This window comes from Hippocampus zosterae, chromosome 20 (genome assembly GCF_025434085.1).
Source record: "Hippocampus zosterae strain Florida chromosome 20, ASM2543408v3, whole genome shotgun sequence".
Taxonomy (NCBI): Eukaryota; Metazoa; Chordata; class Actinopteri; order Syngnathiformes; family Syngnathidae; genus Hippocampus; species Hippocampus zosterae.
In genome coordinates this window covers 6,962,982-6,979,200 of record NC_067470.1, presented here as the reverse complement: position 1 = coordinate 6,979,200, position 16,219 = coordinate 6,962,982, and the positions used below count along the sequence as shown (strand labels likewise).

The window sequence follows — 16,219 nt, the reverse complement described above, 5'->3', positions numbered from 1 at the left end:
TAATAAATACTTTTAAGTAAACAAAAGAGACGCCTAAATGGCAGCACTTTAAGCGAGCGGCGGCACTTCTTCACCTCGTTTATCTCCATCGTCCGTCTCCAAAATGGCTTTTGCATGCGTGATGAAATGAGAGTGCCGGTGAGGAGCTTTTGTGATTCACTCATCTGTGATTATCTCTCCCCTGAAACAGATTGTCTGGATCGCGCGTAAAGATCTCCACATCCATTCCCTACGGATGCAATCGGAAAGTTCCAAAGCATTTCACTTGTGATAGATTCCGCGACCGACTGGCCATTGTTGAAGGCTGACCATTAACGGAGCTCGTTCGATATTAGAAACGGGTGAACAAAATCACGGGCCGCGACATTTGATTGACTGTTGCGAACGGCAGTGGAGAATTACAAAGACATGATCGAGAGAAGTGTTTATACTGTCATACCGCCCATCGTTTAGGTCAGACCCTCAGCACAATCAAGAGCGGGCGGTTAAGCGGAGCTACGTTGCAAGCAGCGGAATTATAGTGTTTAACTTCCGGGTTTTATGCGACAATTGCGGCTAATAATATGGCATGATTTGTTTCTTGTTAAAACCCTCGAGGAGCCTCGAATGTTTGTACTTGAAGTGTCATAACTCGGTGGCGCTTAGTCTTTAACTAATAGACGGACTCATCACGATACATCGTTTGTCTTGAGCAACCGTGATAAATTAGCAAGGCATATTGATCAAATGAAACGGGTGTTAAAGAATCCCGCAGAAGGAGCAGCACTGATAAGAAGAGCGCTACCGTCCATCGATAAAAAAACTGTGGGAAGGTCTTTCCAAGGTCAAAACTATTCAGATGCTTTAGCGATGGATTCGTGTCTTGAAAGGATTTTGAAATCCCGACACTGGATTAAGGGGAAAATCGATCAGGGTCGACTGCCCCCGGTCTATGACAGCCATCATTCACGTGCGGACGTACAGCGGTGTTCCGCGTAACGGTTCGTGCTCCCCGAGTATGGATTTGGCCGCGGACAAAATGTCATTTTGAAAATGTCATCGCCTAAATGCCATGGCGGCTTCATATGTGTCCAAATTGTGTCTGTGTGTGTACTCAGACATGCTATCATCGCTGCACCCAGTAATGCATCCAATAAGTGTGTGTAATTTCTGGTAAAAAAAAAAGGGGTTGTGGGTGCAGGGGGGGTTGGTAACATCTTGCTTTTTGTTTTCTTTAGAAACGTACATGATTTATTTCAACAAGTACGGGAAATCTGTCGGTGATTTGTTGAAGTACAGTATCTCAGTATGGCGGGCAGATGCGCAGGCTTGTAAATTGCTAGCTGCGTAAGTAGATGTTTGGGTGGGTAAGAAATGGAAAGAAGTCAAGCAGGGAATATCTTACCCATCATAGATACTGCCAAACCAAAATAAAAAATATTTAAAATCGCGTAAAAGCAAATATGTCAACATGTCAACGTTTACTGGCAGCGCACCATTGAGGCTTGTGGACTTGGATTTATTTGAACAGCTCTGGTTGTATATATGAAAGTGCGTGGTTCAATGCGGCTGCTGTATGAAAGCATAGAGTTGCCCAGGATGAAAAAAAAAAAAGCACGCTGAACATAGCAGGGTTCAAATAAATAGTCCAGCTCTCCTCCACATGATGCGTCAGGACCCGAGGGAGGCCCCAAAGGTCATCTATCCACTTGCCATAACAAGCATTCATTTTGATAGGTTAGCCAGGTCGGGAACATGCAAACCATTGCATAAACACACACACCTGCCACCAAGTGAACTCAAGCAGACATCGCAGTATACAAATCGGAAGAGGCTTTCTAGGAAAACAAGTAGGAGGGCATTGCCAATTGAGAGAGGCATCCAGGCAACAAATGTGCAGTTTGACGTTGCGTGGAGGCTGTCGTTAGCATGCCTCCGGTATAAAAGCGAGACCGGTGAGAAGACTCAAAGAGAGAAGACGGTGGCAAATATTTTTTACAAATGTGTTCTTAAGGCAGAGGAGATGAGAACACAAATAAGGCACACATAAGGAGCAAAGGCACAAATAAAAACAAACATGGCTCTATTGGCTTTGAAAAGACGAGGTCGGCCGTCAGTGTGTGTGTGTGTGTCTATATATATATAGACACACACACACACAACTTCTGCGTGTTTGCTGTGTCAGACGTGACTATTCGGGCATCTGTTTCCGTGTCTGTGTGCGCATGCGCGTGCGTGTTGGACACATTATGTCGGTCCCCAAGCCTAAACAGAAGCGACAGGCATGACGGTGATAAAAATCGCAGACAGGCCCTTCGGCGCAGCTTTCTATGATCGGTAAAGGGCTTAACAAGCATCTCTGCCAGCTTCTTTCTTTACAGTTCATTCACACTATTTAAATAAACCATTCACAATTCAGAACAGGGCCTTGTGTGTGTGTGTGTGTGTGTGTGTGTGTGTGTGTGTGCTCGAATGCGTTCGTATGTGTGTGTGGCCCATTCACCATCAAATGAACACAATACGCAAACAGATACGCCTGCATCTGCACTACACGGAAAACGACGATTAGACAATTATCCAGATGTCGCATGCAAAAAAAAATAAAAGTCTCGCTACGTACTACCCCGGTTGCAAAAATAAACGTACGCGGAGAAGAAGAAGATATACGAAGAAGGCATTTCTTCCTCTGTCACTTTGCTCCTCTTTGTCACAAAGAATACGACACATGCTCAACAGAAAATATTCTCCGATTTCCGGAGTCCTCTATGAAAGTATTCTGATCATCTCTGCGCTTAATCCAAGTAAGACATTTGAAAAGGTCCAGTAACGGAATCATAATTTCTAACGTGCATATTCAGCGTTGTCCATTTCAAACAAAATGTGCTCTGACCGCTGTCCTTGGTACTGAATCATGGAGCAACAGGCTCAACTTCTCTCCCCTGGTGCCGAGTTTTCTCCCTGCTTGTGTATAGGACAATCACATTTTTTTTTATACGGCCGTCCATCCATCTATTCACTCACGAATCGAACCACGCGGCTCTGCGCTGAGAGGCCGGCGTGCTAACCAGTCCGGCACACCAATGTCCAGACTCTATTTTCTGACACGGCTCTGATATTAGAGCTGACTCAATTGTGGAGGTTGACTGAAACATTTTCCCCATGATAGATCAAAAGAAAAACTGATGAGTAAAATCGCCATTCGAACACCAAAACGCATGGTTGATATTGAAATGCTGCAAAGTCTTTGAAATGCCACTGCGTAAACAGATTTTGTGTTCTACGTGTCAATAATTGCGACTATTTACGAGGCAGTCACTTCTATAGTCCGCGGCGGCCGCCATATACCGAACTGTTGATGATCTCGCCGGCCTTTGAACGGCGCATCTCATTTGCAGATTGTATACGCAAACACAGATATAATCGCGAAAGGCAAACAGAAAGCTGGCGACTGCGCAATAATTGGCAACGGAGAGGCTGTCGCCAAGTGGAAGACGAACACTGTGGCCATGTCATCTCATTAGAGAGAGAAAATGAGGAGACATTGGGAAGAGAGTGGCAGATTTCTAAACCGGAGGAGGGTTGGAGAGATAAACTAATGCCGAGAAAATCTGCATGCAAATGAACGGCAAACAAACAATCCAACACAATCACACGACGCATACGCATGATGGAAGGGCTGCATGACATTGTTGATCAAGCAGTGCGCCCGCAGGTTGGAGACAATCAAAGTATGAAATTGACTTCATGGTGCGCGTTCATCTCTTTCTGAAAAAATACATCAATACAAATCACCACCCCCCCAAAAAAAGCCATTAAGTGCTAGCCAGTCGACCACTGTGCCGCCCAACATTCATATCTTTGTAGAATTTTTCCATCTTGAATTGCATGACAGTATGCATTGTTGTTCATGGAAGCATCATGATAAAAAAAGCCAAGTCCAACAGTTTCAGAAGTCCAGTTTTCAGTGCAGACATAGAGCGACGCACTGAGAGTTGTTTATGCGCCGAATGCTTGCTGGGCAAGCGGGTGCCTTCAAGACACTTTCAAAATGAGTCAGCAAGCCTTTAAAAGTGTTTCGCTGGCTCATTTTAACCTGCAGGAGTATCCTACAGTCGGTCTGAGGTGCACTGATGCCAAGGAGGACAAAAAAAATCCCCCCCCCCTCAACACGTTTTTGGAAAGGCACCATTTACTGACTCATCCGCCGCTCTGCCAATGATGACTGCTGTCACCCACAACGAGGACCACAACTAACTCAAATCGCGCTTCTAAATGTCACCGAAAAATAAAATAAAATAAATAAACATGGAAGGAGATTGACTGATTTAAAGACACACTAATGGTTGACTTGTCGACTTCACGAGTCCACGATGACTTTTAAAGCATGAAGTTGACTGGCTTCTCATCAAACGCTTTTAGCCTGCTTGAAGGGGGGGGGGGGGGGGGCGGCAGAGCCACTTGTAGCAACAGATGTGAAGGGTGAGTGACCTTAATGCATTGAAATCGTCTTCTATTTTTAAATGCGCAGTGTTGGAAAGTGAAAGAGAAGCAGGGAAGAGGGAAGGGGGGAAAAAAGCCAGGCTTCAACACGATTGTCACTAATTTCCCCGTGTGAGCAAAGTGGAAGGAGAGCAGGAAATTGTTCCTCCGCACGCAAAGACGCAGGTTATTATTTGCAAACACCACAAATTCCCCCCACGCAGAACCATTTGCTGGGGTGGGCCAAGAACGAGAATCTGTTTCCCCCGCTATGGCCGAATTGTGCTGTCCCAATGGCACACCGAACAAGATTTGTTTTTCTTTTCCCCCCCCCTGGCTGCAACTTCCATCAGTGATGCTCTTTTGTTCGACCTGGGCTCATTGGGGATCGCTCCGTTAAAGCAGACAAATTATGAAGATGAACTTTTGTATCGCTTCTACGCAGGGCTCTGGAGTGCCTGCCCACACATCAAGTGTGAAATTAAAGCAGCAAGTAAATCTTTTATTATGTATCTATTTTGGAAAAATGTGTCTGCGAGAGAGCCGGTATGCACATTCGTCTCACGATTTCATCATTTACATCATAATTTCCTCCCACGATGAGTTTGTCGGGAGTGAGTGAAGTGAGGGACGAGCGCAGGGTGGAAGTGAGGGACAGCATCCAAGAGAGCGTCGACTCCCGGATGCAGCGGGTCTCCTAGATTTGTCACGTGACACCAGCCCTCACTCGGCAGTTTGAAATGCTGAGCTCGCCATCCTCTTCTCCACAAGCACAAACACACTCCCAGCAAAAACAACGGTCCCATTGCAAAATAGGACCTTCGTCCCTCACTTTCAAAGAAGATCCAGGGAGAGGTGAGAGAGCAAATCGGCGCACAAAAAATGGTCAAGCCAAGCCTAACTTGTTTTACGGCTTCTCATATGTCGAGGGACCGCCTCTTACTTATGGTATTATCGATCGGCGCTGTCAAAAGATTACAGGAAAATTACGGCTGGAAAATGCGCTGCCCAGCCGAAGAAAGGTCGGTCTCCGCCTCGGGGGTAAATCCCCCTTAACAAAATACTCGATGACAAAACCTCGTAGCATTTCGACGAGCCCTGATTTAAACCCCTCTGGACATCTGCATGAGATGCTGAAAACGCCACTGCAACTTTCTGCGCAACTTCAAGCGATTAGCTCAGGAGGAGTGGCTAAAAAGCTGACATTTCCAACGGGAACGATAAAATATCGATCTCGCGATACTTGCCCTTCTTCAACACAGACGCACTCATCTCAACCGAGATGGTTGTGCAACAAAATATTCATCCATCCAAAAAATAGTGCATTGCTACCCCAACTAAAGTATTTTTCCTGACATTTACGCAAAACGGGGGACAATTTTATACTTGTCTCACGCAGATCTCTTGGCGTGATTTCTGCATGCTTTGTCATTTTGTATCCAAAGATTCTGTTTGCAATGTGCTTGTGCTCGTAAAAGGTTAGAGACAAACTGTCAAAGCTTCTCGTCATTAAAGATGACCGTGACAGAACTCCAATTGTTTGCACATGCTCGCGCAGTCTCCTTTTGCAATTCATACAATAGATAGAAATGACGAAGGAACGGATTATCAGAAACTTGGCTCCGGTTAGGCACACTTTGGCTTTTTACACTTATCTTGTCGAATCTACGTTAGGTGGTGCAAAGAGCATCCATTTCGTGCGCCGTTATCAAATTGAGGGCTCCGGCAGAAAGCGCTCCGGCGTTTTGCCATTTGCTCCAAAGTCTGGAGCGGGCACGGGGGAGCGCCATGCAAGTGAGAGATAACGTGCGTATAAACAAAGAAAACGCACGCGGATCTCCCATTTGAGTGAATCGCGGCATGCTAAAACGAGCAAGTCAGAAGACTGAATTTCACACGCGGCGGCCTTCCGATCAAATTCTTTCCTCTGTCCACATGAGCCTTCCGTTTGTGTCACCTTTCCACACATCCTTTTAGAAATTCCCACGACCTCATAACCATACGCCCGCATTTCCTTGCATCCATCCACCTCATCTTGATTTTCTTCCTCGTCTTTCACACGTAGAGCAACCTTCCATCCGAGCTCTTTCCATATCTCCCCGAGGCCTTTGCATGCTTGTCTGAGTGTTTGTGAGTGTGCGCTCGTGCGTGTTTCCATGAGCGCACGTGCACGTGTTCAACAACACTTGGGGGGTGGGGGGGTCGTGAGCGATAAAAGTCAGGATTCATTAGGGTGTGACAAGGGAAGAGCGGGAGCAAAGGAAGATGACATGCAACAGATCCGCTTTCACACGCACACGGATGACAGTGTGAGCGCCGCCTCGGCTCGCCGCCTCAAACTCAAAGCGAAAGGGCAAAAAGACAGACGGAGAGAAATGTCAACAATGCTTTCTGGGCGGCAGATATACATTTGAGTCAAGTTGAATGGATAAAGCTCCTAGCCAGAGAGAGGGGGGGGGGGGGGGGGGGAACAAACAAACAAACATCATTGGGGTCGTGTAGCGGCCTTCCTCCACAAATAACTGAGTGAATGCGGAGTGACACATTGTGCCGTCTGCTGATTTACCTTTGGCCTTCTTGTAGCCAAAGGGTAAGCGCTCACTCCTGTGCAGTCACTCTGTCATCATCTCATCTTCCTCACTTGCAGAATGGCAGCCATTGAGTTTCAACTTGGAGACTGAACATGCTAACGTGAGTGCCGGTGATTGTTTATCCGCGCGCCTCTCCGCCATGAGCCGGCGACCGGTCCGGGGCGTCTGGCTCAAGTCGACCGGCACATGCCCCCAGCAGTTCACTAATGCCAGCGCCATCTTTGGTGTCGTTTTATTTTGCCGAGGGAAAATAATTTCTCATCTCGCAGGCGTGTTTGTGAGCACGCATGTGTGCAGGTGTGCGTGTTTACAAGCTCACGACCACGCGGTCAGAAAATGCACCGCTCGCGCTAATTGGCTTTATGGTCCAGTGTGCCGAGGGGAATGCCAAGTGGAATTCTTTCAGGGAGTTAATTAAGAGAAACGCATCAGCGACGGAGCCCTCGTCGCAGCTGGCGCATCAGCCGAGCATGCCCAGCGCGTACGCCGTGTGACTTAAGAGGCTCATTCGGCACGATTTGCAAACGCGACGACGACATGCGAGGGGATACATGAGATGCTAACTAGAAGGCACTACAGGACAAAAAAAAAACTGTTCTCAAATGCATCAATAATGCAGCTGTACGCAGAGCGACGCCCGTGGGAGGACACGAGTTGCCTCCGATCTCTTCCATGACGTTGTTGCTCGTTGTGAGCAAAACTCCACAAATGGATGACGTGAAATCGGTCATTTGAAAGGCGGGGTGGAAACGTTGTCAACGGGATATGTGGAAAAGAGGTCGGCCGATATGAGCGTTTGATTTTTACTGATCCTGTCAGCGTGTCAGGAGATTTAAGGTCGAACAAAAGGAAGAAATCAATGCGGTTACGCTGCTTGTTAATGCATCCAGACGCGCGCGTTTTTGTTTTTTTTTATTGCCCATATTATTTGCATGAGCGAAAGGAATCCACCAATGCCTGATAAAAGCGAATAAAGCATCTTGCGCACAATCATAAGCTTCATTATTTTATCAATAGCCTGGAATTCTTCATGTAATTAGTTTAGGATTCGCTCAAACGGTATTAGGTTTGATCCGCTTTCATTATAATGGATAGAAAAACCATCCTCAGGCAAAAGGATCGCGTTTATATTTAAAAAAGGGTTTTCTCTGGGATTCGTTCATGACAAACAGAGCGAAGGGATGGAAAGTAAGTAAGAAGGAAGAACATCAGTTCAAGGGTGGGAAGCGACCAAAGAGGGTGAAACGAAAAGTGAGAATGAGAACGAAGAAGCACTGTCAACACGGCAGATATTCACAGTGACGAAGGAGGGAAAATTGTGGGAATGACAGCTATTGTCCTCACGATTAACTCATTATATATAAAAATAATATTTCAATTTGAGTCGATCAATCCAATCCAGACTCAAAACTTAAGCATCATAAAACGAAAGTAAAATATTAGCCTGGATAATTTTCTTTCTCCACTTTTTGGCATACTAATTCATATGCATGTGACGTGTGTTATCTTGTTCATCAGCAGAGAAAACAAAAAAAAAATCTTCATATGAGACAATATTCCACATCCAAGAAGTTCATGACAAAACGATATGAAATGACATTAATCAACGTTGCCCCCAAGCTACTGGTGGTGACGGATTCCCACCTCGCGTAAAGTCGGGGAGACAATCGCCGTGGCGACCGCAACCAAGCTCATTAGCCGCCATCGAGGCAGAATGCAGTTTGAGAATGAAGGACGAGCGGAGCAGCTGCGACATGGGAACTAAGCAAGAAACGAGTGTGAAGAAAAATACAAGCAAAACCAAAAAGGAAAAGACGTAGGAAAGGCAAAGATGGAGCAATCTCTGGTTCATTTCCCAGAGAAGTCCAATGACGGAGCCATTCTTCATCAGCCGGTGTCTTTGCCGTGAATATGTCAACAGCGGCGGCCAGGCGAGTGCACGGGAGTTATTCATCTATTTAGAATGCCAAAGGGAGGGAAAGCTAAGGGCACTAAATAACAGAGACACAAAAGGCCCCGGTGATTGAAGAGCTAAATTCGCTTTCAAACGGCCAAGCGCGGTTCAATTACCGCTCGCTCTGGCAAATAATTTCAAGAAAACTTTCAATCGTGGGCGTGCAATGGAGGAAGTGGGTTGTTTGCCAAGAGTTTTCCCTGTTGACATTGAAATCCCAATGTTTGGATAGGAGTGCAAATGAGTCATGCAGAAGCGCACAAAAACAACACGGCAGCATCCCAAAATAGAGGGCTCTTTGCATACGCGGGAGTTCGTCAAGGTGTAATCTCTGGCTGCGTATTATTCTAGGAAATGAAGCCTTCCCCCCCCCGAAATTCACTCACTTAATGCCCTTCGGCTGGCAAAGAGCGGACAGCATTTAGCGTATCCGCCGTCAGCTAATAAAGGCACGTTGCAATGATTAGCATTTCACCCGTCTGAGTCTTCAGACTTACGGTGGGAATTTGGCTTCCCCCCCCTCCCCCAATTGTTGTTCCAAAATTGATCAGCATGCAGATGATGTGAGCCGACGTCGCTTTAGCATGCAGAGAGTAGAGGTAGGTGGAGGCTAACACTCACTTCGCAGGAGTCACACGCAGCCTTACAGGCTAATGAAACAAAACCCTGTGGGGGAGCCATGCTAGCCCCCTGACAACACGGAACACACGGTTGGACTTGCACTAAACTCACGCGGAGCCGCACATTGACACGGCTCCGTTTCGGCCCCGTGCTGGCTCGACGGACACACGGTTAGCTTCAATTATGCTGAAAGTAATCGCAGGTGCGCAGACACGAGTCCACGCGCACACTGTATCTCAGAGAGTTGTTTACAAGGAGTTCTTCCAAGGTCTTTGTGATTAAAACCGCCGCAAAGCACTCCTGACACTCCATTACCCAGCATGCCCCGGGTGAAGCAAGAGCGTACATATTGATTTCACGCCTCATTAGATTTGGCGTCCGACAATGTCATAGTTCACGCGAGTTCGACGGGATCTTGCATCATTCCGCAACGACCGGGCACCGATGGGGGAGGAGACGGCCGACACATAACGAATGGGCACAGTGAGTTTGGGCCTATTGCGGCAACATACTTGGCAACTGTGGACTGGATGGCGTCCGCCAGCTTTCTTTCTTGTTCGCTCTTTCGGCTCTCTCTAATTTATCTCCCAAATCTCTTCCCAAATTCTTTATCATTCTCATTTTCATTGCTCCGTACATTATAATTGGACTTTTCTCACCTATAAGCTATTCAAGGCAGACAGTTTGGGGAGGGTGCACGGGGGGCATGAAAAGTGCTTTTATGAATCAATTTAACCGACGTGCTTATTTTCATTCACAGTTTGAAGATGACATTTTTAGTAACTGAGGGTCATTTCGCCGTGAAGCAAATAAAGCATATTCCACCTCATGGACGGTGAGGATTGGCTCATCACCGAGAGTTGAAATTATGGAGCTAACACGGAACAGCGGTGCTAGCGGGACAATCCAAACATTGTATTCTGATGATGCAAGGCAAGGACTACGCCCGCATCATTCAAAGTGATTAGGACGTAAAATTTTTTGGGTGACAGATACAATCCAATGGGCGCGCTTAAAATTGAACATTGTACAAAATGTACCAGACCATCAATTATTTGTGCGAGGGGGTAGGGTCGGGGGGGTCATTTAAAGTTTTATTTCCATCTCGTTTAGAAAGGAACACATTGCTCTTTCGCCGAGAAGGACAACGGCAAAAGATATTGCGGCGACGCACCTTGCGCAAAAAAAATGATTACAAGTCCCCTTGGCAGCTTTTTGTGTTGTTTAAAAGCCCCTCGGTCGACACACCTGGGCTCCTTCCCCAGGGGTAGAATCGCGGCTGCCATTTATCAGCGTGTCCTGAAGGCTAAGGGAACAAACTGGAAGAAATAAAAGCTGCTTTATTGCAAGCAGGACAGATTTGACTACACGGTGCAAGTGAGAGATTGATACCGTAAGTGCAAACTGTGCCTCGCCTGGCATGGGAACGCATCTTCAACGTCACACTCCTTTTTTTTTTTTTTTTTCTTCCAGGCCACTGTTGTCATGAGCAGAATAATACCATTTCTCAGAGCGGATGTCACGCTGGTCTTTAGACCGCAAAGTGGCTTAGACCAAAGCGACCGTGGGTTTTGCTGCACGCAATCTCGCCACGAGTACGCCAAGACACAATTTTCTCGACAAATTACAAGTAGCACCCTAACACCGAGAGTTAACGGAGTAACACTAACTCTTTTCGGTGCGGCGTACGTTCAACAGAAGGAGCTTGTCAGAAAGAAATTCAAAGCTTTTCCTTTAAAAGTCCAAAACGGCAACAACGAAAGCAAGTCTGGAGACCGAGCTGCGGTCTGGAGCATCGAATGTATTCCCTCGTCTGCGCCGAGCAAGACCTTGCTTCTGTCGCTTACACTAACTCCGTCAGTGAAGACCCTTTGATGGTGGATTTGTAGATTAACGCTGACTTTCAGCTCACATGCAACAAGCTTAGCCAGGAAAACCGAGCCATGTGTAGTTTTAATCACGCTCGTACCGAAGACAAACACATTTGCATGAAATAGGCCGCAAGGAATCCGCCGAGTCAAAGTTCACACGGGAACTGGAAACAAAGCATCGCGGGGTCAGATGGTGGCCGTCAGAAGCCATCGTGTCACGACTGCAACCCGCAAATCTGCCCTTTCGAGATCATTGAGCATATTTATGCTACGTTCGTGCCAACCTCCAGAACGTTTACGAACATTCATTCATTCATCTTCCGAGCCGCTTGATCCTCACTAGAGTCGCGGGGGGTGCCGGAGCCTATCCCAGCTGTCTCCGGGCAGTAGGCGGGGGACACCCTGAATCGGTTGCCAGCCAATCGCAGGGCACACAGAGACGAACAACCATTCGCACTCACACTCACACCTAGGGACAATTTAGAGTGTTCAATCAGCCTGCCACGCATGTTTTTTGGAATGTGGGAGGAAACCGGAGCACCCGGAGAAAACCCACGCAGGCCCGGGGAGAACATGCAAACTCCACACAGGGAGGCCGGAGCTGGAATCGAACCCGGTACCCTCTGCACTGTGACGCCGACGTGCTAACCACTGGACTACCGGGCCACTCACGTTTACGATCAGCGTTGCCTTTAACAACGTCGCTCGGTAGCGCATTACTCATTCGTTCTTGCCATTGTGAGTCGAAAATCGAACGTGCCGCGATACGTAATGCGGTCATCTGATTCAAGTTACGAAATATAGAAAGTCTCTCTTCGGGTAGGACAAGAGCAGACCGTTGCCGGACTGATCAAGTCGTCATCAATAGAGTGAGCAAGTTCCTTTTTCAAGGTAACTGTGGCAACCTTGTTCAAAATACAGCATCCGATAGCAAAGTACTTCCTACCCCATTACAAGCGTTCTTGATTCAAGCCACACAAAAACTGATTTCTTTCCATTCAGACCTTTGACTAAAAATCTCGGCGGCAATACTGTAAAAAGCATGTCGGCAGCCGTGGGCCTCTTGAAGCTTTACCCGAGGCAACCTGAGAGATGATGCAAGGCCCTGCAAAGCATCTCAAGAAACTCCGGCAGTTCCGCACCGAGCGGTCCGGGAAAATGTTAATGGTGGGCGTTTTTAACTGAACATTTACACATCAGAGAACGTGCCGATTAAAAGTCGGACTCGTTTCCCGTTGGCGTGGCCGACTCATAGTTGACCGCTTGTAAATGACAGCGCCCCGACCAGCGAAATCTTCCAGTGAGTTATTGAAAGTTAGTGAAACGGTCATCCCTAATATGGACGTCAAGCGCCCTTCCGCCAGAGTAAATTGGCTATTCCATCATGGTTTCATTCAAGTAAAAAAACGTATTTATTGCCTCTGAAGTTTGTTGTCGTGCGTATGCCAATTACCGAAGTGGCGCTCGTGTGAGTGAAATACAACCACTTTTATCGTTATTAACGGAATATTCACATCGAGAACTGCTTCTAGGACCCAGAACGTTCCATCATTGAGACCAAGATTCAGTCTGTCCAGTTTTCAGTGTCAAAGCGCCGCAGAGGCCCACTGTCACATGTAACAGGAAACGTTGGTACCTGCTCTTTGACCGAGGCCAGGATCGAGGAGGTCGTCTCCGTCTCGGACCGGTCTCCGTTGGAGGCCGACATCACCGGGGGAACCGCGGCTCCTTTCTCCTGCTCGGTGGGCTGCTCTGGCACAGGCATGGCTGAAATATCAAAAATACGCACGGGCTGAACGAACAAAAACAACCGCAGCTTTCCTTCTCTTTATTTACTCTGCATAATGTACATGTTTAACCCATTGTGTTTAGCGTGAAAGACAAAGTCCAATGTTTCATTTGGAGCAAAAAATATAAAACCGGTATATATATAACACTGATCAATACAACGATGTCAGTATTTCAATAACCTTGATTCATAATCCATACAGCAAAAGGTATGTTGGAAGCAGTCGAAGGGGGGGCTTTTCAAATCATTCGGCGGCAGCAAATCTCACTTCGGGCAACAACGTCACCTCGGCTTGTTAAAAGGAGATGCGGAAATGAGCGTCGTTTCAATTACTTTGACCGTGAAAAAGCGGAAAAGTGAAGTGCAAAGAAAAATCAAGAATTGTTTGAAATCTTGAACATGAGGCACCTTTTTGGAGGTAAGAGCTGAGAAGGCCTGCATACACGCGTGATTTAAGATGCATTGTTTGCCCGCTCCGAATGGAGTCGGCGGCCGCGTAAGGCCTGCGCGGGCAGAAATAGTTGACGGGCCAGAGACGCGGACATCTCACAAGTGGGAAATTAAATGTTACCAGTCTCATATTTTCTGCACCGGAAAGAACTGACGTTTATACTTCATCTTCTTTAAAAAAAATAATAATAACAATAATTAATAATGAGATATCGCAAAGAGACCACAGGGAGTGGACGTTGTCAATAGAGGAGAGTAAATAATGAGCCGAGCCAAGTAAGTGGAGACTCTTTCCTGGGAGACTCATCAGTCCAATTATAAAGTCTAATGTTGACATCCGAGTCGGTGCCAACTTTTGTTAGGTCAACGCCGTGGCCCGTGCGCAGCAACGCCAAGTCGAAGCGCTGCAGAAATGATCGCTGTCCCACAGTTGCAAGTGTAGTTGCTGAAGGCAGAGGCTGAGCAAACAATAGAACAACTTCTCTAAGATGCCATTTCCACATCGTCTGAGAGTTAAGTTCTTTGATTGGCTGGCAAAAATGAACAACCACTTCCTATTTTTTTCCTCGGCTTATTTCTGAAATGAACTCTTGTCTCTACGCCAGGGATGGGAAGAGCAGCGTACTGCCGGTCATAGCAGAAATCCCCGGACGTACCTCACCTCCCCATAGCTGACATGTCGTTCTTCCGTAAACCAAGCTGCAGCTAAGACACGATTCATCAACCAAGCATTCTACGCAATCTCCGTAACTCCGATTGAGCAATTAGTTAAACGGGAGAAGAAAAGAAGGCTTTTGTAGCCGGCCTGACGACAGTGGCCCCGTGACGATACCATCTCTATCGAGGGCAAGTCATCCATTCGCACGAGGAAAGACCGTAAACAAGTCAGAGGGTTCGTAAATCAAACCCGGAGTCCATCTTTCAGTTAGTTCGCTAGCCAGCGGACAGAGACAGCAGGCGAGGCAGGGTGGCGTCTGTAAATAAAAGATGCTTCCGAGGCAGCCTGCAGATGGATATTTTCACTCTGGCTGACAAACGGCACTTCTGAGCTTGGCGTCTTCACTCTACAAGAGGAAATGAGTCACCGCACTTTGGATCCCGAGCGAGCGAGACCCCAGCAAAGACAACATTGGAGCAGAGGAGCGTCCCGGAGCCTCAACTGTTTATTCGACACCTTCGCAAAGGAGTGGGAGTTTTACTGACATTGAGTAACGGCGTTTTTGAGGCGTGCGGCTCATCAGATATCCTCCATTATTGCTGGCCTTTATCAGCGGGACAGCCCGACAACAGATGCAATTACATCCCGCGCAAACGGAGCAAATTCCAACGCCCAGCAAAACTGTTTAGCCATCTAACAATACACATCGGGATGAAAGGTGATCATCTACGGAAAAATCATTGGGCTCCGTGCATTGGTCACGACCGCGTTGAGGAAATTGCTAAGCCGGCGATAATGCCGCGAACGCGTTTCCCCATCAAGTGTCACAATGGTGCGCGCTCTTCTCCCAGAATGCTTTGCACGGCGGCTATTGTCGGCACCTTTTACCGAATACACGAAGCGCTTTCTGTGGAATACAATGCGACAGGGACCCGAGTCCCGACAGAGACCGATGCACATTTAATTGCACTCTTCGGGATGCTTGCTGCTTCCCGGCAATCTGAACAAGGAACGGCTTTGGTGACAGGCGACAGGAATGCCGTGGCATTTGAGGGCTCGGGCAAAGTGTCTTTGCCGATTGGAATTTGTTAGCCTGATCATGCAAAAACATAAGAAGAATAAAATACTTTCTTGAAAGCTCGATGGTTGACTGGTTGTCAATTGGCTCCACACTAGTCATCCATATTAACTCAGACAAGCCTCCAGTCTGATCCTGTCTTGTGATGTAAAGATTTATGCCCGCGCTTAAGTCATTTAGTACCAGCCAATTCTGGACCAAGTCTGAAAAGATGTTTAAAAACGTCTTTGGGAGTGAATGGGTTAATGAAACATTGCGTCGTACATTGATAAAAGTCAATCTCCTTATTTCAGAGACGCGGAATGGTTCAGATTCATTTGTAACTGCAATGCTTCTTAAAGAGGAATGCTTTCACGTCTGCTCTTGATGTTTGGAACGCACCAAATCAAATTGGGACTCGATCTGTGAATGACTGCTCAGGTTTTTTCGCACATTACTCGTGTTGAGTGCAGACTTCGACATCGTCAGAAGCTTAACGCAATAATCACGGCTAACATATGGCTAATAGCACTCGAGTCAGCAGAGCGAGGCCGGGATCAAAATGAACCAACCATCGTTTTCATTTTCACGCCCAATCTTGCCAGCCGATCGCTCCTGGTGCCAAACGCTCTTTTGCTTTTCTAAAATGCTCCCCCGACGAACGGCGCATACGAGCGTCTCCCGTGATTGATGGCTCTAATTTACCTGCACGTAATGTCTCATATTAAACTCTGAATAATGCATCATTTGCTCAGATGAAGTGTGTGCAC

At 47.0% G+C, this 16,219-nt stretch overlaps 1 protein-coding gene across 3 annotated transcripts in view; it reads right to left on the bottom strand.

Annotated features, from left to right (window-relative positions):
* Positions 1 to 16,219, bottom strand: part of LOC127592879 (catenin delta-2-like) — a 110,424-nt gene that overhangs the window by 82,217 nt on the left and 11,988 nt on the right. For all 3 annotated transcript variants that reach the window (XM_052053918.1, XM_052053917.1, XM_052053919.1), the window contains one exon: positions 13,132 to 13,262. In XM_052053918.1, coding sequence (XP_051909878.1) covers positions 13,132 to 13,260 — 129 coding nt within the window. In that variant the 5' untranslated portion in view covers positions 13,261 to 13,262. The remainder of the gene's footprint in view (positions 1 to 13,131; positions 13,263 to 16,219) is intronic.